The sequence below is a fragment of the Haliotis rufescens genome, unplaced genomic scaffold (genome assembly GCF_023055435.1).
Source record: "Haliotis rufescens isolate VD_foot unplaced genomic scaffold, xgHalRufe1.0.p SCAF_204, whole genome shotgun sequence".
Classification (NCBI taxonomy): domain Eukaryota; kingdom Metazoa; phylum Mollusca; class Gastropoda; order Lepetellida; family Haliotidae; genus Haliotis; species Haliotis rufescens.
This window is the reverse complement of record NW_025963896.1, coordinates 54,728-81,280: the sequence shown is the minus strand read 5'-3', so window position 1 is coordinate 81,280 and position 26,553 is coordinate 54,728. Positions and strand designations below refer to the sequence as shown.

Sequence of the window (26,553 nt, the reverse complement as noted above, 5' to 3'; positions counted from 1 at the left end):
CGATGGTAATATATCACGCGACACCTGTCGCAGTATTGATGTGTTACATCAGTAAAACAGACTCTGCTGCAGAGCAACAGGATAACTTGATGTCTAGGGTTAAGATAGGGAAAGGTAGTATCTGTGGAAGCTGTTTTCTCCATGTCGAAATAGGGGGACATAGCTTGAATTCATCGAGAAGTCTGGTGTAAACGTGGAACCAGCTGTCGTCTCTATAACATTCTGGTGAGTAAAACGTCGAACAACCGACATACACGTTCAGTGCTTGTTTGAAGATGTATGACAAACTGTAGGATTTGTGGAACAATAAGTCTTGAATATACCTGTAACAATTCAAACTGTATCAAGCTTGTCTACGATCAAAAGGATTTGTGTTTTGCTACTGACACAGCTTTATAGGTCAAAATGGCTGAAATGGCTGGCTGTCGGGTTTGTCTCGCTAACTTTTGTCATGTCGGTTTCCACTTTACAGTTCCGGGAGCAATTCTGAAACAAATCATTCCTTTAATAATTGTTCCGTGTGGATTCCCAAATTGTAACAATATGTTTACCCAATAATTTGTACGTAAAATAACTTAGTGTGAATCCAATAAACAACTAACAAGTGGAATACAAATGTATTACAAAAACATATAGGTTTACAAAACAATACCATACAATTACAACGGCAGTACACAATGGAGTGGTAGTACAATCTTCAATGACAGTATATGATTAATTGCAATGGTGAGTATCAAATATAAAATACAGTGGGAATAGCTAAAGTCAGTGATTATATATATTCACCCGGTGACGAAAGTGGTCAGGCTTCCGAGACGGGCCAAGCCATGGGATCAGGGATGATGTGTGATCACACGAAAGCTGGTCCTGATGTAAGATACGTAAGAAGGTCTTGTCCCCTGATATACATTCTGACTAGCTACTGGATATTTCTACATAGTGATCTTTCCAGTCGTGCAGCACTAGAACATTACGTAATGTTCCACATCACTCCGCGGTATACCGAAAGTTTACATATGACACTTGCATCTAAATATATTAACTTCCTTAAAAATTATTACATTAAATAGTGCCACATTTCTAACAACAAATCACTGTCCAAACACAATGTCATTGACGTCTACCGAATCTCAACAGAAAGAATGTAACACAGTTGCAATCACTGTACTTCAATAATGCACTGCCACATAGCATACTGTATATCAATCGTTTTAGATAGTGTCCCTTCAATGTCAAGTCATGGAAACATAACGGGGAAAAAATTGTGAAAAGAGATAAAAAATCGAATCCAATATGGCCGCCTCAAAGAGACTTTGTCGGGCATTTCGAACGACAGATATGATATGGTTATCCAGAGACCATTTGTAGAGAGCTATTTCGATTTGTAGCTTCAAAGGAGGTGATTTTGTAACACATGTACATGTATAGTGCTAAAAATGAACTTGGAAAACATCACATCCATTATGGCTGCAAAAGTCCTAGAAGTTGCTGGCATACGATTATCCTGAAAGGTGCTGCTTTTAATAGTTGTTGCAATAGCGGAACATGTCTTGAATTAATTAATTTTGAATGATCTGCCCTCATAAGGTTAAGCATTCACGTTTTGGGTGATCATGGTATACTTAATTGTGTGGTTTAATGCACACATCTACAAGAGCGGATTATGTTTGTTATAATTCATAGAACATTCATTTACGTTTATATTGTAAACATGTGGACGTTTTCTTCGGTTAAATGTAAATGTTAATGCCGAAATATACCCCTCCTAACTAATCTACACTGCTTTTAGTGTGTCTGAAAAATCTTAAACATATTATGTAGGTGTTCCATATTGTTGTGTCGCTGGGCACAGTTCGTCAGATCGTAGACTGAGCCTTGAGTAAGGGACGCTTTACTGGGAAACTAGGTCGACATGTCAGCGTGACAATGTTGATATGTTATCACTAAACGAGTGCTGCACAGTCAATTGCAAATAATCAATATAGCATGCACGTATATGTCTCTGTTGACGCAGCTGGCTCCCCCAAGCATTGACAAGTGATGATGACAAACATTTTACTTGTCAGTAGGGACTTTTCCTCCTGGTTGGCAGTTGATAACGCTGGCTAACATCTTCCCCTCGACTTTCACAATACACATATTCAAGCTGACACGCAATCTACATCAACATTGCTACGTCTGATTAATCGACACCGAGACATGCGAATCAAATCGAAACTCGACAACAGGTCCACGTGTTATCCCAAATATAACATTTGTTACATTTGACCACTTTCTAAATGGCATTGTGTATTCATAGCTCTACGTGGTACATCATCGATCTGTTTATTCTCAATACTGAAAGGCATTTGAATATACGTAGTTTGTGCAAACAAATTACTTTCTCTTCAACAGGGCATTGCAAATCTACATTACTTACGAACATTTATCTTCTTTTGAATGAACACAATAGTACCGTTTTAGGTGTGTTTTTATCACGCCCTTATATGTAACACATATAAGAAATAGTGATATTCGCCATCAACTGATTTTGAATTACATTGCGTACACAATATCTTGGTATAATCATGTGCCTCCTTAGTTTAACAATTAATCATTAATTGTCATTGTTCTGGGGCGGTCGGGTAGCTTAGTGGTTAAAGCGTCGCTCGTCACGCCGAAAGAACGGGTTAGTTTCCCGAAATGGGTGCAATGTGTGAAACCCATTTCTGCCGTGATATTGCTGGAATATTGCTAAAAGCGGCGCAAAACCAAGCTCACTCACTCACACATGGCGATGTTCCACATTTTCACAGGTTCACAGCCATTATACAGCTTTCCATTGGTGAGGTGAGGTGAAATTGGGTTTAACGTCGCGTCCAAGATTATTGCTCTTATATAGCGACGTGCATGCACGTGTGTGTGTGTGTGTGTGGTTTCTTGTACTAGTCCGGGCTGATGCCGATTTATAGTGCTAGCCCACTGAGATAGCATGCCGCAGTTTAACATGAATACCCCACTCAGACACAGTATACTGACTCCGAGCCGACCAGTCCTTGTTTTAGCCCCTCAATGCCGAGCGCTAGACAGGGTAACAACAAGTACCATCTTTTTACGTCTTTTGGTATGACGCGGCAGGGGATCGAACCCCGGACCTTCCGCTCTCCAGACGTACGCTCTACCAATAGACCACGGAGGCGGTGCTTTCCATTGGAACATATAACAAATATACGTAATCGAGGGTGTCGATTGACGGACAAAGTGAACCCCCAATAATTCATTATTTCTGAACTTAGTTATCTACATTTGTGCGTCGCGTAAAGCCATGTAAGTGAACGAATACACACATCTGGACGTTATGTTACTAATACAGAGCATTGATCATATCGACAGGCATAATAAATCATGCATTATCAAGTGATATGCTTATGTACAAATACGTGTACAAAAAAGTATCAATCTTCAGTCCACTGACACAAGATTAAATACATGACTGGTCAAGTGATTGTTACTTTTAAGAATTCGTTTTGCGAATCAGAGTTCAACGAATCCTTCTTAAAAGAAATACCGGCCTTGTGAGAATATGATCCAGTTACGCTTTCCTTCCAATCATCGTTATTGGCCCTGTCACACTGCAACGTATAGCAGTAACGTATGGGAGTGAGTGAGTTGGGTTTAACGCCGCTTTTAACAATATTCCAGTTATATCGTGGCGGGTCAGCTTTTTGTGGGAGGGAATCCCGAAGTGATGCAGGTCTCAGACGTTTACCACTTCCGTGAAACCCACGAGCACGGGTATGGTACTGACACTGGGATTCGAACCCACAATCATAGGTTTCCAGCGTGCCCAAGGGTCGCAACTCTGCACAGCAAATCGCGGCGCCTTAGATGACTAGGTCACCCGTGCCCCCAAGTAACGTATGGCGACGTATGAGTTTTTTTAATGATATAACTGGAATACTGTTAAAAGCAGCATTAAACCCAACTCACTCATTCACCATTGGAGCTTCTACAGCTTCCTGCACAGGAGCTTCTACAGCTCTCTCCACAGGAACTTCTACAGCTTCCTCCACAGGAGCTCCTTCAACTTCCTCTACAGGACCTTCTACAGCTTCCTGCACAGGAACTTCTACAGCTCACTCCACAGGAACTTCTACAGCTTCCTCCACAGGAGCTTCTACAGCTTCCTCCACGGGAGCTTCTACACCTTCCTCCACAGGAACTTCTATAGCTCTCTCCACAGGAGCTTCTACAGCCTCCTGCATAGGACCTTCTACAGCTCTCTCCACAGGGGCGTCTACATCTCTCTCCACAGGAGCTTCTTCAACTTCCTCTACAGGACCTTCTACAGCTTCCTCCACAGGACCTTCTACAGCTCTCTCCACAGGAACTTCTACAGCTCCCTCCACAGGAACTTCTTCAACTTCCTCTACAGGAGCTTATTCAACTTCCTCTACAGGACCTTCTACAGCTTCCTCCACAGGACCTTCTACAGCTTTATCCACAGGAGCTTCTACAGCTTCCTCCACAGGAGCTTCTACAGCTTCCTCCACAGGACCTTCTACAGCTCTATCCACGGGAGCTTCTACAGCTTCCTCGACAGGAACTTCTACTGCTTCATCCACATGAGCCTCTACAGCTTCCTCGACAGGAACTTCTACAGCTCTCTCCACAGCAACTTCTACAACTTCCTCCACAGGAGCTTTTACAGCTCTCTCCACAGGAACTTCTACACCTTCCTCCACATGAACGTCTACTGCTTCCTCCACAGGAGCTTCTTCAACTTCCTCTACAGGACCTTCTACAGCTTCCTGCACAGGAACTTCTACAGCTCACTCCACAGGAACTTCTACAGCTTCCTCCACAGGAGCTTCTACAGCTTCCTCGACAGGAACTTCTACTGCTTCATCCACATGAGCCTCTACGGCTTCCTCGACAGGAACTTCCACAGCTCTCTCCACAGCAACTTCTACAACTTCCTCCACAGGAGCTTTTACAGCTCTCTCCACAGGAACTTGTACAGCTTCTTCCACAGGAACGTCTACTGCTTCCTCCACAGGAACGTCTACTGCTTCCTCCACAGGAGCTTCTACAGCTTCCTCCACAGGAGCTTCTACAGCTTCCTCCACAGGGGCTTCTACAGCTCTCTCCACAGGAGCTTCTACAGCTTCCTGCACAGGACCTTCTACAGCTCTCTCCACAGGGGCTTCTACAGCTCTCCACAGGAGCTTCTATAGCTCTCCACAGGAACTTCTACAGCTCTCCACAGGAGCTTATACAGCCCCCTCCACAAGAACTTCTACAGCTCTCTCCACAGGAACATCTACAGCTCTCTCCACAGGAACTTCTACAGCTTCCTGCACAGGAGCTGCTACAGCTTCATCCACAGGAACTTCTACTGCTTCCTCCACAGGAGCTTCTACAGCTTCTTCCTCAGGAGCGTCTGCAGCTCTCTCCACAGGGGCTTCTACAGCTCTCTCCACAGGAACCTCTACAGCTCTCTCCACAGGACCTTCTACACCTCTCTCCACAGGAACCTCTACAGCTCCCTCCACAGGACCTTCTACAGCTCTCTCCACAGGAACTTCTACTGCTTCCTCCACAGGAGCTTCTACAGCTTCCTCCACAGGAGCGTCTACAGCTTCCTCCACAGGAACCTCTACATTTCTCTCCACAGGGGCTTCTACAGCTCTCTCCACAGGAACCTCTACAGCTCCCTCCACAGGACCTTCTACAGCTCTCTCCACAGGAGCTTCTACAGCCCCCTCCACTAGAACTTCTACAGCTCTCTCCACAGGAACTTCTACAGCTTTCTACACAGGAACTTATACAGCTTCCTGCACAGGAGCTTCTACAGCTTCCTCCACAGGAACTTCTACTGCTTCCTCCACAGGAGCTTCTACAGCTTCCTCCACAGGAGCGTCTACAGCTTCCTCCACAGGAACCTCTACAGCTCTCTCCACAGGGGCTTCTATAGCTCTCTCCACAGGGGTGTCTACAGCTCTCTCCACAGGACCTTCTACAGCTCTCTCCACAGGAACTTCTACAGCTCTCTCCACAGGACCTTCTACAACTTCCTCTACAGGACCTTCTACAGCTCTCTCCACAGGAACCTCTACAGCTCTCTCCACAGGAACTTCTACAGCTCTCTCCACAGGAACTTCTACAGCTTCCTCAACAGGAACTTCTACAGCTCTCTCCACAGGAGCTTCTACAGCCTCCTCCATAAGAACTTCTACAGCTTCCTCCACAGGAGCTTCTTCAACTTCCTCTACAGGACCTTCTACAGCTTCCTCCACAGGACCTTCTACAGCTCTCTCCACAGGAGCTTCTACAGCTTCCTCCACAGGTGCTTCTACAGGTTCCTCCACAGGAACTTCTACAGCTTCCTCCACAGGAGTTTCTACAGCTCTCTCCACAGGAACTTCTACAGCTCTCTCCACAGGAACTTCTATAGCAGGTGCAGATTTGGTTTTCTTGGCTCTTGCTCGGTCCCTGGTAGGTTTCTTCTTGGGAGGCATATTGATGATGCTGACAGAGCGAAGATCACTGCGTGAATGAAGTTACTTGATGAATGTGTGTCCAGGACTATTTATACTACCGCGGGGCCCGTTTTCGGCACCTTTCCTCTACGCTGAGCGCGCTGGTCATACTTTACTCATATGCTGGAAATATGTGTTTATACGCTGTCATAAGTTATGTATAAGCTATGTATATGCTGCTAATGCTTTAGACATCGGCAACATATAGGCTGTCATAAGTTATGTATAAGCTATGTATATGCTGCTAATGCTTTAGACATGGGCTACATATACGGTGAAGTCGTTATGTAGACGCTATGGATACGCCACAATCAGGGTTCTTCGATGAAATGACAGCGTACTAACTGCCTTTTACCCGCTAGATGCAAGTTTCTCTTATACGTTGTAGTGTGACAAGGTCATATCTGCGCATTAGAAACTCCAAGGGGATTAAGGAAGAATAATATCACAGAGCTATATAGTGACGCTTTCATTATGATTTTAAAACACAGAGAGCAAAACTAAAAACGTCAGAAATGTTACAGAAACGATATCAAAGAAGGTATGCACACAGTTTTATATAGTTCTCTTGAAAACTACTAATTTGTCAATCAGTTCTTCTACCCTTTCCTTGTAACTGGATATTCTCGTGGCATATATGATGATGTGTAAAAAAAGAACGAAAGATATCTCACAATGAAAACAATCGCCTGCTGTGGAAACTCCTGCGATGGGTCCCTTTATAGACTTAGTACAGTTTAAATAGATGATATTGCAGTGAGAGCGTACTTAAAGCATCAGCTGTTTATAAGCATTTCACGATGAGACCAGCTGCAGTACTGGCAACTTGACAGACCAACACTCTTAACTCTGCATATTCTATGAATTGCTACATGTATATACCTCATGTACCAATGTTACAGTTATGTCTGCTGAATAATGAAATTATATACTGCGTAGAATATGATTCATCGCTATGTGTCATAGTTGTCCTCTTGAACTGGAAACTGGTCCATTGCTAATGTTGAAGGAAAAGGCAAGTTTTTTGCTGTGCATGTGTGACAACAGGTGTATGACACCTTCAGCTGGCAATGTTATTCCCGTGGAAAGCATGCATACCTAAATTGTAATGAACATACAGGTTACTGATTAGATTCGTTCGCGGACATAAATTGGTGTGCATACGCTGGAGTAAACTAACATTGTTGAACTAGTATCATGTATTAATGGCTTGGGAGAAATATGTGTACATGTATGGTAAATAGTCGATAGACAGAGCGGCAAACAAAGGTTGGAGCAAAATGTCACATGTTCAGACGAGTCCAAAACCGAAAACACAGAAAATAATAATCAAAGTTAAAGGAATATTGTATGGTGCGGTGATGAGGTGGCGATTAGTGGGAATAGTTCAGGGAAATACATGTGCAGATACGTGTGAATATTGCGAGAAATGCTCAAATTATGTGACTGATAACAATGGTTATTTCTCACCATGCCGAAACTCACAGCTGGAATGTATTTCCCTAAACTCTAAAGTATGACAAGTAGTAGTCGTGCATGTGTCAGTTTGACTATGAACATGGCTACATCTTGATCTTCAAACAAAAGGTTATATACACATAGCGTTCTAATAATACATCTTTTCACAATCTGATATGACGCTGCACATGACTCGTTTACAAATCATCACCACTTACTCGTATGCATTCTGTTTCAGCTATTGTCAGTATGAAATATGTAGAGGATTTTTAAATCTTACATAAAGGCATATCCGATATTCATTAGCAAATAGCGAGGACGTTTCTCTGTATCCTATAAAATGGTATTTAATCCCTTTTAAAATGTTTGAAAGATAAACAAAGCTAACTGAGGCAACTTGTTAATTGTTATTATTAGTCAACGCCAATGCTGTCAGGAATACAACTTAAGAGTGTATGTTCTGGAAAAAACAGAAAGCTGAAAATCCTGTACAAATCAAGCTGAAGTACACCCGCTGGGATGATCTCATCCCTGAACTAAAATATATATAACAAATCAAAAGCATTCGTTCCATCACATTCACGGTAAGCAAATTGCAAGGACATAAATGAAAACGAATAAAACCAATTCAAACATATAAATCCATTTATTTTCAAGTATCGGTATGAGTAATAGCTGGTAAAACGCCAAAGGCACTAACAGACTGCTCACTCTAATTACCGCACTGACAAAACGTCATTTAGTACTAATTAACAAGGTGTATCAATATGGACAATACATAGGATATACCCAGACTGTTGTGAAACTACTCAAACCCGGACATTAACTTACCCGATGCTAACAGTTGAGACAAAGTACAGATAAACATAAGTTAATTGCCGTGGAAAACATTCAACCCAAAGAGTCAGGGAGACAGTAGTCAATCAAACATTTTGTGACTGTAGTACTTGAGCACTTTATCGCCAGCACACAAAGTCAGCGATCTTACCCACTTAGCCACTGAGGCTTCCACAAAGTGAAAGTCCGACAACTGGTAGTCTATATCACATACTATATCACATACCCCTCTAACAAGTGTAAATTGGCACGGTTCCCAAGACCAAAAGCTATGAACACACCATGCCATTTAGAAAGTGGTAAAATGTAACATGTTACGTTTCGGATAACACTTTCTTAGTATATTAAGATTCTCGTACTTTTTTCCAGTACCCCAATTATCATCGGAAAGTATTATGAGCCGTGTTGCTTTAATACATGTTTCAGTTTCATGTTGATTGCCCTGAGCAGTGAGCATAAGTATCAGCACCCATCCTGGCGATATAAGAAGGTGTACTTTGGGTAAGGAACCCTTACCTTTAGTCATGTCGCAACAGTGCAATTTCTATATAATGCTTTACCTTTGAAAGTCATCTCAGTTCGATAGACAACTCACCATACCATCACAACATTTTACCTCTACCTGTATGGGATAACGTTTATGGTTTATTCATCATGGTGTTTGAAAAGGGGCCGTAGCTAATGCGTTCTTTCGTCCCGCCGAATTTCAGAGATTGGGATCATAAAAGGTTCCTTCAAAATCATTACTATCCTATATTTCCCGATTCTGATTGCCTGACTGATATTTATTAAGGCAAAAAGCTTGTAGCACTAAATATTATATGACTTCTTTGCAGTCATGACATCCTCAGAGGGTTAGGGTAAGGGTTAGGGTTATGTCTATTTACTCGCTCGTGCTACCTCGATTGTTCGTTTGTATTAGAAAAGAGGTGAAATAGGGTTTAACGACGTGCATGCACGTGTGTGTGTGTGTTTGTGTGTGTGTGGCTGCTTGTTCTAGTCCGGACTGATGCCGGTTTATAGTGCTAGCACTTTGAGATACCATGCCGCAGTTTAACATGAATACCCCACTCAGACACAGAGTCCTGACTCCGAGCCGACCAGTCCTTATATCATCCCTTTAATACTGAGCGCCAGGCCTGGTTACAACAAGTACCGTATTTTAACGTCTATGACGCGGCAGGGGATGGAACCCCGGACCTTCCGCTCTCCCGGCTGACGTTTTCCCACTAGACCACGGAGGCGGTCCATCTAGAACAGTCAAATAAGATAAGATAAGATAAGATAAGATAAGATAAGATAAGAGAGGAGAGGAGAGGAGAGGAGAGGAGAGGAGAGGAGAGGAGAGGAGAGGAGAGGAGAGGAGAGGAGAGGAGAGGACAGGACAGGACAGGACAGGACAGGACAGGACAGGACAGGACAGGACAGGACAGGACAGGACAGGACAGGACAGGACAGGACAGGACAGGACAAGACAAGACAAGACAAGACAAGACAAGACAAGACAAGACAAGACAAGACAAGACAAGACAAGACAAGACAAGACAAGACAAGACAAGACAAGACAAGACAAGACAAGACAAGACAAGACAAGACAAGACAAGACAAGACAAGACAAGACAAGACAAGACAAGACAAGACAAGACAAGATTATACGATATGATATAAAGGAACATCACTATCTGGAACAAAAGTTGGCATGTCGAGGCTATTGGTACAGAACAAAATCGATTTGCATGAAATCAACTTAGTTATTAAATAGATAAATAGTGAATGCATGATTAAATTGATTTAAGCGAGCTTTGATATTCCTAATTTAAAATATGGGGATACTGAGACACACGGGTTCTAACTCTCGTATTATCTCTTAATAATCAGAGTGCATGACTTATTTTCACACTATGAAGGAACCTCAAGAACAACGTATTAATACAATGTGAAAAAGCATTTCATGTGTGGCAGGATACATGTGGATAGATATAGTCGTGGGCGAGGTTGAAAATGTTGCAGAAATGACTTCCCTATCACTGTTTTCAATAATCCCGTGAATAGGAAGATAAATCAAGTAGAATGTGTACTTCCTAAGACATGTATAGCTTGGAGATTAGTGGGGTTTAGTATATCAAACCAAATTTTAGCAAGTCATTTCTAAACCCTTTAAAAACAACAAAACAAGGCAATCTGGTTAATCAAGATTAACTGAGTGTGATGCAAATGTATCTGAACGATGCTGACTGATTTGAGACTTTAATGTAAAGCACACGTGGATTGTTAAAGTAATTTTTTATTGTTTTACCATAATATGGTTCAAAAGGAAAAGCTTTTGAATTGTTTGATAGGCATTTCTTAAAATTTAATGGACGACAAAGTAATCACATTTTATGAACAACAACTTCTTTTCACTGTAATGGCAGAAAAAAGCTGCATAACAAAACTAGATAGCATACTGTTTCGACGTATTTGTATCACAGTTTGAAAATGCTAACAACATATCTGCTTGCAGGAGCTACTGCATCGAGTCCCCTGAAGCCATGCAGATGATTTACCAAATTCTGCTGATATTGGGTGAGTATTGGAATTCAAAACGTCAACACCAGTATCGCATTGGGCGTAAAAGACACATTAGTAATACACATTATTAGATGGTGCAAATGAAAATCAATGATGACAACGAGTGTTCGCTAAAAGGACGACGCGTCATAGTTTTGTGAATACAGACTTTAAATATGATTCTACTGAAATATTTATAATATAATGCCATTTAACATAAACAATTCAGTGTGATATTGAGTTTAGTGTAGGTCTACTTATACATTTAAAAGCCTAAAAAGGCTTTCTCTCAAATTCCTATGATAAACAGCTCTCAACTTCTTCATATCAATTTCATGTCAACTGAAACCGACTTACCCCAATTCAAATGAATAGAACGTATATATTTGTTTTCATAATTCCCTACACCTGCACCATAGTTTCATAAGGCTTAATACCAGTCCTGTGAATCGTCTCTAACTCATTCAGTCCTATGTACTTGCATATCTAGCTGTCATCTTGACTGAGATGTACAACATGGCACCGTTGCTCGTTTTGGGAATCGAAAAGAACAATAACATCAGGGAATCATTTAATAAAACTATGATCAATATATTGGTAGAATCTGGGAGTGAACAGGCGTTGCCCTCTTGCAACATTTCCCTATGTAGTTGAAAGGCTTGAGCACCAGAGAGGGGTAGATGCACCATTTACCATGTCAGTATCAGAAGAAGCTGATTCATTGGTTTCTTTCCTTATCCTTGTTAGGTAAAGTAGAGCGAGTGAGTGAGTGAGTTGGGTTTAACGCCGCTTTTAACAGCATTCCAGTTATATCACGGCGTGTCAGCTTAATATGGGAGGAAAGCCTGAAGTGATGCAGGTCTCAGACGTTTACCACTTCGGTGAAACCCACGGCCATGGGTATGTTTCTGACAAACCTAGAAACATAATTGGGGCGAACCGGGAAGGTAAAGTAAGGCATATGTAAGTATTCATTATACAGACAATACTAATGAAACACTGTTGAGCATGGTAATTGACAAAGCTATACTTTTGTTTTACCATTATTTTGATTAACTTAAAGCTTAGTCAACCTTAAGTTACTGAACTGTAGCTTCCGATTTTACCTCAGAGAATGAAAACATTTAAAATTTCTTCTATTTCAACATTTAGTATTTGAAGCATACGGAGAAGACAGCTGTGGATGGGGGAAATATGGAGACAAGTGCGACAAAGATTGCCCTTCGAACTGCATCTCTCACCCAGTACGAAACCTCAGACACTGCCACAAGGAGACAGGGAGGTGCTCGGAGGGGTGTGTGCCGGGGTGGTTTGAGGATCTCTGTGACCACGCTTGTAGCAAGAACTGCTTGAGAAACATCTGTAATCGCCAAAATGGCATCTGCACGTTTGGTTGTAGTGGAAACTACACAGGAGACTATTGCAACATTACTCCAGGTGTGACAACAAATTGAACATTTAAACCTGTAATAGTGCATGGTGATATGCATTAACAACAGACTGTTGCTGTATTGTAATATTAACACCACATATAAACACAAAACACCTAATGCAGCATTTGCCATGTTCATAATCTTCACCATGAAGAATCTGGTCAGAAAAGATCTTCAGCAACCCACGATTGTCGGGTGGTCAGACTCGTTGACTTAATTGATGCATGTACCGTTATCCTTGACCATATCGATGCTCATCATGATGTCAAATACTGGAGTCTTTACAAACAGTCGTCATATAGCTGGAATACTGCTTAGTGCCGTGTTAAACAACTTACAAACTAGCATAAATATTATGATTTTGCAAATAGCTGTTTTTGGTTATTACATAATCAGGCAGTTGGTATACATTTATGCATCAAATAAAATATACACACACTAACTGATTTGTTGGATGGTATCCTGAAAATGTCATATGAGCAATTATAAAGTTACTCGAATTTGAAACCTTTATCTAATCACATTTCTTCTGAGGACATTGCCAGAAAGGAAACAGATCAAATAAGGTATGCAATCGAAACAACCGATTATAAGATGACGGTGCCCAGAGAAATATAGCCATGGAATGTTTTATCAAATTGCCTCTGTAGCATTATTTTATAACTAAAACAAAAAAAGTTATATATATATATTATGTACCAAAACTGTTATGAATTATTCCTATTTCCTCAAACGATTAGAATTTCATGGAATGAAACAACATGGCAACTACATAAACTTGCGGTCGTGGTGTTTCTGTGTATAACGCAAACTTCATTTATGTCTGCACAGTGACGGCGGCGACACCTCCCAGGGAATACAGAACACGTGAGCACAATAAATAATCGCTACACAACCCTTTTCTTTATCACAAGAAAGTGAGTATATTGTACGATCCGAATAGATTATGAGCATGTACTAATGAATCACAGTCAAGCAGGTATGATACAGGTGTTTTCGAAAGGTGAGGATATCCATCTCCATCGGTGGCACATATCACAAACACATGCAAATGCAGCAAATCAACTGTTTACTTGAAACAAAAACGCGGAAACATAAGGTGGATGATTTTATGTCACTCGTGCGACAAATTTGGAAATGTCCTCACCGTAGCTACCACAAAACGTTTTCACGGCTTCTGCAATTTGTTTAAGTCACTGCTCACGACAACTTCTGAGCAAGGGTCGTATGACGGTCTCTGTAATCTTGTCAGAAAGAACATACTCGATTGTTCCTCAAACGTTGTGAAATGTAAACACCAGATTTGACTATTGGAATGTTGAACTCCTCTTATCATACAATCTCATGATGAGTGTTTTCTGACTTGATATCCATACATCTAAATATTAAAGAGATGGGGTGGTCTCATCGGTCGCCTTAATTACTAGTTCAAGAGGCTAAATCAGTGGAAGGGAATTGGCTATTTCATGTTTTGGATGACATCAGGTCTTCGATATACTTGCTGACATAAGCTTAAGTTAAATTACATTGTTTCAACTTTGCCATTCTGAGAGGAAAGTCTGATTCATGTGCATAACAAACAGATCCACAAGAAGGGTAGCACAGTTGGTGCCCAATGGAATACCTACTTCTTGCCTTAATGTCTTTACATAATCTTTACATAATCACAAACTGGGGGATACGTGGAGAATGATGATAATATTGTATGTCTTTTTGCTGTTTGTTTATGTTTCTCACCTAAGCCTGGGTCACAGACACATCCTCAATAACACCGAGTGAATCTAGGCCAGAGACAACACCGGACCTGACTGCAATACTTGTCCCTGTGTTCCTCATCCTGATTGTCCTCGCTGTGGTGGTGTTAATACTGTAAGTGTGTGCCCGGCAAAAGATTGAAGTTCCAGATTATTCTGTTGTGTTTTGTTTGTTTGCTGAAAACAGCACATCTTGAGTTACAAGTTGACGTCCAAGTGAACATTCTGCTACTCTCAATACAGGTCATTCGACATAAATATAACAATAGTTTGGTTATATTAAGAGTGTATTGTAAATATTATCATATTCTAGTGTATGTAGTAAGTATTAATCAGTGTGAGGTGAGCTTCTGTTTTGAGTTGCAATGAAACAGCTTACATTTTACAGTTTACATATCCTTTGGTAACCGACAATAGTTGTCTGTGTATCTTCAGCATTCTTTATAGACGAAAACCGAAAAGGGGAGGCACCTGGCTGACAAATGCAGTGACAGCTATAATTCCATGCTGGAGAACAACCACTACAGCTAAAAGATTATACAGAAATAGAACGTGAGGCAGTGTGTCTTCTTCTTCATCTTCATCACCGTCAGCAGTAGCATTATCGCCATCATCATGAGCAGTAGCATTATCACCATCATCGTCAGCAGTAGCATTATCGCCATCAGCATGAGCAGTAGCATTATCGCCATCATCATGAGCAGTAGCATTATCACCATCATCATCATCATCAGTAGCATTATCACCATCATCATGAGCAGTAGCATTATCGCCATCATCATGAGCAGTAGCATTATCACCATCATCGTCAGCAGTAGCATTATCGCCATCATCATGAGCAGTAGCATTATCGCCATCATCATGAGCAGTAGCATTATCACCATCATCATCATCATCATCAGTAGCATTATCACCATCATCATGAGCAGTAGCATTATCACCATCATCATGAGCAGTAGCATTATCACCATCATCATCATGAGCAGTAGCATTATCACCATCATCATGAGCAGTAGCATTATCGCCATCATCATGAGCAGTAGCATTATCGCCATCATCATGAGCAGTAGCATTATCACCATCATCATCATCAGCAGTAGCATTATCACCATCATCATCATCATGATGAGCAGTAGCATTATCACCATCATGATGAGCAGTAGCATTATCACCATCATCACCGTCAGCAGTAGCATTATCACCATCATCATCATCATCATGAGCAGTAGCATTATCGCCATCATCATCAGCAGTAGCATTATCGCCATCATCATGAGCAGTAGCATTATCACCATCATCATGAGCAGTAGCATTATCACCATCATCATCATCATCAGTAGCATTATCACCATCAGCATCAGCAGCAGTAGCATTAATCACCATCATCATCATCTTCGTCACCATCATCGTCATCATCAGTATCATCTTCATCATTATCATCATCATCGTCACTAAATACGCATTTGTAAGGTCAATCATCAAAAGACACGGAAACAACATATACTGTAAGCGCAAATATGCAATGATGATCGTCTCATTCCTAAATATATTAAATAGGATCAGTTGATTTATAAACGTTTTGATTTTTTTAATACTCTACTTACAGGATTGGTGAAGACGGTAAGCATACACAGTTATATAATTTTACTAAAAGCGAGAGTATATCATTATTTATGTTTATATAGGAGATTTAAAACTGCTCAAATCTGCTAAATCTGGTCATATGCATTTATTGCCTTAAAATATGAAAGTATGACTTCATTAGCTTTTGGGTAGATACATCTTGATCAGAGACTGACAAGTAAATAATGAGAATGTGTTTTCATGACTGTTGAACATTCTGGCGCTAGCTTCAATACCGTCTGTATAACAAATGTCATCGAAATTATCTTCTTTCAGAACAATGTACACTATATTATGCAAACGAAAAATTGACATTCAAGCTTAGATTGCAGATGTTTGATCCAACAGTCATGTTTATGTTATGTTTAGAACCCTTCGTGGCAAAGCAAGGAGGAGCAAGGTTTGCCAGCATTTTGAAAGGTGACTTTTTATCGGACTTGGTACTTTTGACCAAGAGTCTTAGGTACAAGTAATTGAATAGATGTCATGTGCCATAATCTGTAACCCAATACATAGAACAACGACGATGGATATAATAAGATGTATGATGCATTTAATGATTGTGATAATAATTTCGACAAATTGAGCAATAATGCTGCAATTGCTATGTTTTCAAAATCCGTCTACATCATTGTATATTGCAGTGAATTACATTAATGTGTATATATAGTACACATGTTAAAAAACACCCCCCAAAACATGTATATAATCCACTTATTGCAATTATCTCACCAGCAGTAAAGAGAGACGATGATTTCTCCTGCAGTTTATTGGACAATGTAAACCTGCTGTCTGGTAAGAACATGACACCTTATTGAAACTGATTATTCAAATATTTCTTCGTGCATTTACACATCTATGTATCCCAACTGCATCCTGGGGAATTTGATAAATCAGTAACCTTGAAAATATAAAATTGCCTTCAAACAAGTATTTTGGAACGTGAGTTATTGAAAACAAATTGAGTGTATTACATAACACACGAGGCAGTGCTCTGGCGATGTAACTGTACAATATATGCTCATATTGCATGCTCATGATAATAGTAACAAAATAGTAATATGTATACATGTAGGGGGTGAGTGAGTGTGAGTATGATTTCCACCGCTTTTAGCAATGCTCCAGCAGTATCACAGCTGGGGGCACCCCACAGCTTCACAGATTGTATTCATGTTGGAGTTGAGTTTTAAACACTCGGCTAATCCACGGTCCCAATATCTAGTGAGACAATAATTGTTTTGTTTTAAACATATTTTATTGACATATATGGTCAACGAGATTGGGCAAAAGTTATCCAACTTAGATGGCCCTTTCCCTACTCTATATGTACAGACATTGATTAAACAAATATATACATATATACGTACACACATACATATACATACGTATACAGAAATACATACATATACACATAATCATATATACACAATCATACATACTCATTCATACATACACATACTCAAATACATATGCACATATTACATTTATAGTAACAAAGAGAAATATATTTACTCAAGAACATAAACATAATGTTTGCAAGAATAACTAAGACATACATAAGAATTGCCTATAGACACAATTTACTTGTATATACACATTAATCCAAAATACATGCAAGACTACATATATAATTACATTATCATACATACACTTATGTACGTACATGTACATATATGCATACATACACGCACTACATGTACATACATACACATATACCCTTATATACGCATGCATACATATATATATACATACACATATTTACACACATACACCAGGATATATTTACTTTCTTAAACAGTATGTTTACAGAAGGAAATAGAGATACCCATGCATTCATATACATGCATGCAGTTTATTCACTGATGGCGTAATTAATAATAAATGGTCGCAGAAATATATTCTGTATTAATGATAATAGGTTACTCGAATCTATTAGTCGACAGTATATATTTTTGAACGCTGTTGAAGATAAGGTTATTGTGACTTTAAAAAAGAGATACATCACCGTAGACAATAATTATGAACGTGTGCATGTGTATATATCCGTATATTGCATATATATATCTGGTAATGCTGAATTTCTCACTTTGTTTATTATCTACCTTTACAGAAACGGACGAAAGGAAAATAAAGGATATTCAAAGCATCTTTGTTGAAACTGAGGCCTTTGAGGAGGTTAAAGAAAGATTGCAGATGGTTGGTCATGTGACAATAAGCGGTGCTCCAGGATCTGGTAAAACATCCATGGCCCTGATGCTGGGAGCTGAATACAGGAGGCAGGGGTATGAGCTGGTACTGATTGAAGATGTAGATAAAGTGCAGTTGTCTGATTTTCTAGATAAAGACAGAGATGTGTGTGTCATATTTGACGACATGTTTAAGACATTCAGATCATACACGGATATGCCTCGTCTTACACACTTGCTGTATGACCTGCTTACGCTCCTAGAACAGTGTAAGTCCAGGTCGGAGAGAAGCTATGAGAGTCTGAGGCAGGAATCAAGAGCGGACCAGAGAGTTATGGTCCATTTAAACATCTTTTGTATATTTACTTCTGAAACTAACAACCTTGAGCATACACTGTCAATGCTAGAAGACCAGCCCATTTCAGAGATTATCCTGACAAAGACTACATCTCTTTGCTATACACACGAGGAGAGCAAAGCAATATGGTTGAATCACAAACGTCAGTACAAATGTAGGGCAGATGTTGATATGAACAAAATTATTGCATTAATGGAAACAACTGTCGGATTTCCTCTTGCATGTAAACTTTTCTCTAGATATACTGGTTTTCAAACATACCGTGAACGTTTTTTCGAGGACCCTCTTTTTTATATAAAACATGAACTTCATACGATTATCAGCCTATTGGACGACAAGTCAGCTGCTCTCATCCTGCTGCTGCTGTGCGAAGGGCAGCTAAACATCAGCCAGCTGGAGGCTGCATCTGACTCCGGCCTAGAGGCTCACTTCAAGGCTGTTTCAAGTATTGTGAAGACGTCAGCAAGAAAGGATGTTGTGAAAGCTGTCAGGGGCTTCTGTGGTACAATTTGTACGGAAGGAAACACCACAGCATTTTCGCATTCTGTGATTTATGATGTATGTGCTTCTGTTTTGTTCAGTATTGACCAAGAGTTTACTCTTAAACATTGCGGTATTACGTTCCTCTTTGAGCATGTACAAGATCAGCGAGCCAAGGGTTCTCCTCTTATTGAACACAAACTCAGCATTCCTTTCTCAGGGGCCTACAGTGGATTAATTGCTAAGAGGATGGCTGATGCTATTGTTAGTGGTGCATTCAATAAATACATCATGCATCTCACGTTAAAGGAAAACAAAATAGCCGACAGCTTATGTGAAATGATCAAAGAACCAGCCGCCCTGTCTGATGACGTCAAGCACAACATTCTACAATATGCCTGTATCACTGGGAACAAAAATGTCTTGGAACGACTTCTTCCCTACTGTTATATTGATAGGCATGGCCTTTGTGGCTGGACACCATTAATGTACGCAGTTGTCTCAGGGCAGATGGGTTGTTTTGACATTCTTGTGAATAGAAAAGCTGACATTAAGTTATGTGATAGCAACAACTACAATTTACTGCATTTGGCCTGTCAGCATGGATCTTTGCTCACTGTAAAACACATAAGCATGGCATTCAAGAAACTTCGCCCTGACTTGTATCTTAATGCTCGAGGAAGACATGACTGGACCCCACTTATGTGTGCAGTGCTCTCTGGCAAGAAGGATGTTTTAGACTATCTTATCCAAACAAAAGTAGATTTAACATTAAGAGATAGCAAAAACGACACACCTCTTCATCTCGCATGTCGGTATGGAAATACATCAATTGTTGAAAGTCTGCTCCCCATCACAGATGTAAATACACGTGGCAACAATGGACAGACGCCAGTGATGTGTGCATTATTGTCTGAGACAAAGGAAACTCTCGACCTTCTTGTTTCACACAATGCTGACATCTTATTGACAGATGATGACAACAACAGCCTCAATCATGTGGCTTGCCATGTTGATGATGTGTCCCTTGTAGTGCAAATAGTGCCTAAGTTTGACATTAACATTCGGGGAAAACACGGATGGACGCCAGTCATGACTGCAGCTGTAAATGGAAAGGCGGATCTATTTCGACTCTTCCTGGATACGCTTAACGTTGACCTGAAACTAACAGATGACACCAACAACAATCTCCTCCATCTTGCATGCCATGGGGGAAATGTCTCCATTGTGATGATATTGCTGCCAAAGTTTGACATCAACAGTCGGGGAAACAACGGATGGACGCCAGTGATGTGTGCAGCTGCCAGTGGAGTAGAGAGTGTGTTCCACCTGCTTGTGTCACATGGGGCGGATGTAGCGCTGAGGGATGACAACAACAATTCTGCATTCCATTTAGCATGTATAGGTGGAAATATTTCCATTGTGAAATATCTACTCTCAAGAACTGATATCAATTGTCAGGGAAACCACGGGAGAACAGCTGTAATGATTGCAGCTCTGCTTGCAAAACAAACTCTGTTTAAACTACTGTTGTCGAAGAAGGCCGATATCACACTGACTGATGATTATAATGACACGGTCTTGCACATTGCGTGTCAGGGTGGAAACCAATGTATTGTGAAATATCTCATGCCCCAGTTTGACATCAATGCTCCCGGAAGACATGACCGGACAGCAGTTATGAATGCAGCAAGGTCTGGCAGGAAGGATGTGTTTTTTCTGCTTGTGAGTCAGAAAGCTGATCTCACTTCGACTGATGAATACAAAGACAATGTTCTACATATGGCATGCCAGGGAGGGAACACAGCTATTGTAGAATATCTTTTGACAATATTTGATGTCGATCTTCGGGGAAGGAACGACCGGACACCAGTAATGCATGCAGCGAGGGCAGGACAGAAGAATGTGTTCAACTTACTTGTGTCAAGAAATGCAGATCTCACCCCGACTGATGAGTACGGGAACAATGCACTTCACCTTGCATGTCAGGGTGGGAATCGTTCCATCGTAAACGACCTCCTGCCTAAGTTCGTCATTAAGGTACCTGGAAAAGATGGCTGGACACCACTTATGAATGCAGTTGCTTATGGAAGAAGGAGCGTGTTCCACCTGCTTGTGTCCAAGGGAGCTGATGTTTCCATGAAGGATAGCCACGGCGATTCTGTGTTCCATTTAGCATGTCAGGGTGGAATTAGTTCCATTGTGGAATGTCTACCGCTAAAGAATGATGTCAGCACTAAATACCATGATATAGCAACACAAAGACAGGAATCTTTGTTCAAGAAAAAGAGCTTTGACATCAACATCAGAGGCAGGAATGACCAGACACCGCTAATGAGGGCAGTGTGTGGAGGACATATTGCTGTGTTCCGGTTCTTGGTGTCCCGTGGTGCTGACCAATCTCTGGTGGACAAGGATGGACACACTCTTCTACATCTTGCTACTCAGCATGGTCAGCTTCATATGGTGAAATACATCATAGACTCTTTTGACATCAACACTAAAGACAACGCTGGCTTGACACCTGTTATGACGTCAGTATTACATGGCAAAGTCGCTACGTTCGAATATCTTCGAGGAAGGGAGGCAGACTTGTCGCTAGTTGACAATGCAGGGAATAACTCTTTAGATCACGCTCATAAAGTAGGATGCAGACAAATCATAGAACTACTAGAGAAAGACAGGGAGGTCAGACGATTGTCTGCGGCGATGAATCCGTGTGTTAGTAAAGTGTCTGTCCCTGATAAGAAGGCAATGCAGCCCCACCAGTGCTACTCAGAAGTCATCTGTGAGAGGGCTAGTGGACAACCTGAAAAACAGATCCAACAGCTATGATCATGTCCTAAAACAAGGAGACACATTACTACATGTGGCATGTCAAGAAGTCATCTGATACTAGATGTTCGAGGCTGGTGTGACTAGACACTGGTGGTAAAGGGAGTGCATGCCTTACTGCTACTGGTGTTTGACAAACGATATCGTCATTCTTGTTCAGCAGGAGATGGCAAATAAATAATTACTTAATATTTGTTTCTAAGAAATGAAAATAATGGTTTAACATTGAATTTACTCATGAATTTAAATATCCCCCCTTTGATACATAAAATCAGAAATAGATATTTAACCGGATACAATTGACCGAGAAGAAATGTTGTTTCAATACATGTAACTATTACTGCACATAACCTATGGATGTGAGTGTATCTATTCCATTTTTAACTATTTTCTCATCCAGTGCACCTTCAATTGTTCACGTTGATTGATATATGTCTACTGTAAAAGTGACATGTACATATGCTCGGTATCCTGTATTTGTCAAATAGATTTCAATGTATCCCTTGTGCGTTTTGATGTTGGTACTACCTCCTTTTGAATTATTTGAACGAAAATAATTGTTTGCTAAAAGGAAATAGAGTTTTGTTAACTCTGACGTTGTGCCAGATGTGTTTTAAGTAATATTGTATCAGTTTTCTTCACGTGTCTGGAAACTCAGGCGTTTATAAGAAAATGTTCCCAAAGTTTCCTTGACACATTCCTGTTGGGTACACATGCACTATGAAAGCCGAATATCTCCATGCATTGATTAGAAAGAACAATAAGATGTATATTTTGGTTGAAACAAACTATTATCTCGCTCAAAGGACTTTTGAGTACCTTGTTAACACAATACAAAATTACAATATCCTGTTTAAACATCCCAGTTACCAGTTTAAATGAGTTGTTTTTTTATCAAAGGGGTAGAATGAATATAATCCTACACATTGTGTCCATTTGGGGAAACGAACCCTGGCCATTTGCGTGACAAACACTTTCTGTAATGATTAGGCTACCCCACCTTCCTTCAACGATCTCAAAACCAAATCCATAAATTGTAGGAGGGACGAGAGGGACAGACGAGCTCAATGTCAGCGTGTTCAAAATATCAGGACAAAATATTCTGTAAAACATACTCTACTACATGCACGAGATCAGTTTTCACTTGAACATGTAGACTCTTTTCAGTTAAATTTGTGACCTTCACAGTCATGTGTAGAAAGTTTATATTTTGTTCAGCACACATCAGGTGTTGAGTCTTCATTGTCTTGAGGAGAGCCATCACAGTTTTTTTATACTCATTCTTTCAATATCAATGTCTACGTCCACAAAACATAATACTTGGTTGTTTCTAACAAAGAGTAAGTCGTTTAGAACAGTTACCAAACGTACGCCGAACTTCATTTATGCCAGTTTGCAAGTAGGTTACCTGAGGAGATTAAACCTCCTGTTTTTTTTTTTTGTTTTTTGTTTTTAAACTGGTCCTCTTAGAATACAATACCAATATTCATAGGTCATTCTTGATTTTACATTTTATCTTAAACATAGTTATGTAGGCATTGATTTGAGCAACCTTTGTATATACGAATGTATATCAATTGTGTGTAAACAACTTTAGACAGTACACAGGCACGTTATTCTTCAGAGATGCTTTCATCCCGTCCAACTTATACCTGTAGCATATTACTTATATATATTGGGTGAAATATGTAAGGGAACACCTGGTATCATCTAAATACAATGTTTATTCTTAATACACGATAATTATCATCTGGAAACACACACACGTGATAACCTCTATCAATCTGACAAAAGTAATAAATCAAGTGATTAGCTGATGAAACAGACATTATTACTTAGAAAACATAAAGAGTGATTTAATAACAGGATGGGAGATGGTAGAGACGTGACCGATCAAGAAGTCAGTGAGAAGTACCACTGATTCAGAGTGTTTTTCTTCATCTTGACAACATCAAACATGTACTAATATTACTACTGTAACTGTAGACTTGAATGAAATAATCAGGGATATGACTGATTTTACTCAACATGTTTATTTATTTCATGGCAGAGAACACAAGCCATGTAATGTAGTACTTGATGTTTAACGCCTCAGCAACGTTCCGGCTAAATAACGGTGGTCAGTAAATACTCGAGCCAATCCAGTGATTTACTGTAGGAGCATGGCACCACGCAGATGGTATGTAATGCCATGGAATCAACCACTTCATCGAGCTGGTCGAATTGATATAATTATTGTGTTGACTCTTTCGACAAGAACACAGCACGGTGTATATACATTTTAGCACAAGACAAGAGACATGTTCATGTTATAAATGTATCTATGTACTACATAAATATATTACATTCAATTAATTCTATGTGATGTACATTTCATTCATGTTGTATTGTAACCTCCGTTGCAGTCAATTTAAATAAGTTCTGTTAACTGACACTATTATTATGATAATAACTTTTATAAGAATTCCTTTGCACTATCTTAATGAAGTGTAACTCTATTGCTTATTGCCTATTGTAGAATCATGTATCTTTGTATGTGGACCAATACGATACAGATTGTTGATTGTATATTATCATTTTCTTGTCAACATTTTCAAACAATTAAAATGAGTTCAATTCAATGTACATTACATACTCATTATCGTCCTTGTCGTGTCTCTGTAGATTTGGAGTGTTTGTGTAAATGCCATTTCTTTCTTTCTTCTATATTCCATACCCCCTGGTCACCTGTCTTATGTTATCACTACTCCACAACAACGACGTTCTGTGAGGAAAGCCATTGCATAGTCCACCTATAAATGTTCACCAAACATGCTAGGAGATGGTGTATTTCAGGAACGACACATACAACGCTTTTCAGTGTATCACATAGTACAAAGTGTTCCAGGGAAAAAAATCAGACATTATCAGAAACATTAGAGGTCAGGTAGCCTTTCTGCATCAATCAAACAATGACTCTCAAGTATGGCATACATGGTTGTCTCCCTTTTTACACAAGGCTTATGTCAGTGTTTGGATTGATGTATAGGCGACTGCACTATGCTTTTGGTAGTGGGTGGGGTGGGTGAGATGGTAATGTGTCTGTTTGTTGTTTAACGCCACACTCCACACGCCACTAACTTGTCAGTCAATATGACGACTGGGTATAAATATTCAACCTGACAATACACGCCATCAACAAGTTGCCTTTTATGAACAAAACAACAAAAGGACGCCCATGACTCAAGATAAGACAGTGAAAGGCCATGACGCTACCACACAACAGAGTCTGATGGAGGATGTGGTTGGTGTAGAGAAAGGAAGGGATGGAGTTGCGGAGGTATGAGTGTAGAGATGGGGAGGTGTGGGTGTGGAAATGGTGAGATTCTGGGTGTGGAGGTGGGGAAGTGCGAGTGTAGCGACGGGGAGGTGTGGGCGTGGACATGGTGAGATTATGGGTGTGGAGGTGGGGAAGTGCCAGTGTAGCGATGGGGAGGTGTGGGTGTGGAAATGGCGATATTTTGGGTGTGGAGGTGGGGAAGTGCGAGTGTAGCCATGGGGAGGTGTGGGTGTGGAAATGGCGATATTCTGGGTGTAGAGGTGGGGAAGCGCGAGTGTAGCGATGGGGAGGTGTGGGTGTGGAAATGGCGATATTCTGGGTGTGGAGGTGGGGAAGTGCGAGTGTAGCGATGGGGAGGTGTGGGTGTGGAAATGGCGATATTCTGGGTGTGGAGGTGGGGAAGTGCGAGTGTAGCGATGGGGAGGTGTGGGCGTGGACATGGTGAGATTATGGGTGTGGAGGTGGGGAAGTGCGAGTGTTTAGATGGGGAGGTGTGGGCGTGGACATGGTGAGATTATGGGTGTGGAGGTGGGGAAGTGCCAGTGTAGCGATGGGGAGGTGTGGGTGTGGAAATGGAGATATTTTGGGTGTGGAGGTGGGGAAGTGCGAGTGTAGCCATGGGGAGGTTTGGGTATGGAAATGGCGATAGTCTGGGTGTAGAGGTGGGGAAGCGCTAGTGTAGCGATGGGGAAGTGTGGGTGTGGAAATGGCGATATTCTGGGTGTGGAGGTGGGGAAGTGCGAGTGTAGCGATGGGGAGGTGTGGGCGTGGACATGGTGAGATTATGGGTGTGGAGGTGGGGAAGTGCGAGTGTTTAGATGGGGAGGTGTGGGTGTGGAAGTGGCGAGATTTTGGGTGTGGAGGTGGGGAAGTGCCAGTGTAGCGATGGGGAAGTGTGGGTGTGGAAATGGAGATATTTTGGGTGTGGAGGTGGGGAAGTGCGAATGTAGCCATGGGGAGGTGTGGGTGTGGAAATGGCGATATTCTGGGTGTAGAGGTGGGGAAGCGCTAGTGTAGTGATGGGGAGGTGTGGGTGTGGAAATGGCGATATTCTGGGTGTGGAGGTGGGGAAGTGCGAGTGTAGCGATGGGGAGGTGTTGGATTAGAGTTTCAACATAGATGCAATGTCATGTGATATCATTTTAAACAATCCCGGAAAATATATTGTAAATATGTCTGCCGCTCTCGACATGTCTATT

At 40.8% G+C, this 26,553-nt stretch overlaps 3 protein-coding genes across 6 annotated transcripts; 1 reads left to right on the top strand and 2 right to left on the bottom strand.

Annotated features, from left to right (window-relative positions):
- On the top strand, window positions 1-24,758 carry LOC124126633 (serine/threonine-protein phosphatase 6 regulatory ankyrin repeat subunit C-like). 4 transcript variants are annotated; one of them, XM_048401040.1, is made up of 11 exons: window positions 1-225; window positions 9,243-9,317; window positions 11,320-11,381; window positions 12,519-12,803; window positions 13,631-13,666; window positions 14,542-14,668; window positions 14,989-15,105; window positions 16,160-16,173; window positions 16,546-16,596; window positions 16,915-16,971; window positions 18,287-24,758. In XM_048401040.1, exons 2-11 carry the CDS (start codon window positions 9,247-9,249, stop codon window positions 22,033-22,035), a joined length of 4,569 nt encoding a protein of 1,522 aa, XP_048256997.1. In that variant the 5' UTR covers window positions 1-225; window positions 9,243-9,246; the 3' UTR covers window positions 22,036-24,758. The 4 variants fall into 4 exon arrangements, with proteins under 4 accessions (XP_048256997.1, XP_048256996.1, XP_048256999.1 ...); XM_048401039.1 differs by having other exon boundaries at window positions 16,912-16,971; XM_048401042.1 differs by having other exon boundaries at window positions 2-225; window positions 9,267-9,317; window positions 16,912-16,971.
- Window positions 4,116-6,500, bottom strand: LOC124126634 (fibrous sheath CABYR-binding protein-like). The gene is made up of 5 exons (XM_048401043.1): window positions 5,835-6,500; window positions 5,259-5,792; window positions 4,833-5,150; window positions 4,442-4,790; window positions 4,116-4,408 (listed from the first exon to the last, which is right to left on the bottom strand). Exons 1-5 carry the CDS (start codon window positions 6,498-6,500, stop codon window positions 4,116-4,118), a joined length of 2,160 nt encoding a protein of 719 aa, XP_048257000.1.
- Window positions 24,759-25,257: 499 nt separating the features above from the next.
- LOC124125849 (leucine-rich repeat extensin-like protein 5) lies at window positions 25,258-25,794 on the bottom strand. Its single transcript, XM_046489221.2, has one exon. The coding sequence runs from the start codon at window positions 25,792-25,794 to the stop codon at window positions 25,258-25,260; it is 537 nt and encodes a 178-aa protein (XP_046345177.2).
- Between the last annotated feature and the right edge of the window lie 759 nt (window positions 25,795-26,553).

Excerpts from the sequence above, each read along its gene's own strand:
- LOC124126634 (XM_048401043.1), bottom strand. The coding sequence starts at position 6,500 with ATGCCTCCCAAGAAGAAACCTACCAGGGACCGAGCAAGAGCCAAGAAA. Across the intron at positions 5,793-5,834 it reads AAGTTCCTGTGGAGGAAGCT|AAAGCTGTAGAAGTTCCTGT; the intron begins GTAGAAGCTCCT and ends GTTCCTGTGTAG. Across the intron at positions 4,791-4,832 it reads AAGCTCCTGTGGAGGAAGCT|GAAGCTGTAGAAGGTCCTGT; the intron begins GTAGAAGTTCCT and ends GTTCCTGTGCAG.
- LOC124125849 (XM_046489221.2), bottom strand. The coding sequence starts at position 25,794 with ATGTCCACGCCCACACCTCCCCATCGCTACACTCGCACTTCCCCACCT.
- LOC124126633 (XM_048401039.1), top strand. The coding sequence starts at position 9,247 with ATGTTGATTGCCCTGAGCAGTGAGCATAAGTATCAGCACCCATCCTGG. Across the intron at positions 9,318-11,319 it reads TATAAGAAGGTGTACTTTGG|GAGCTACTGCATCGAGTCCC; the intron begins GTAAGGAACCCT and ends ATCTGCTTGCAG. Across the intron at positions 12,804-13,630 it reads CTATTGCAACATTACTCCAG|TGACGGCGGCGACACCTCCC; the intron begins GTGTGACAACAA and ends ATGTCTGCACAG.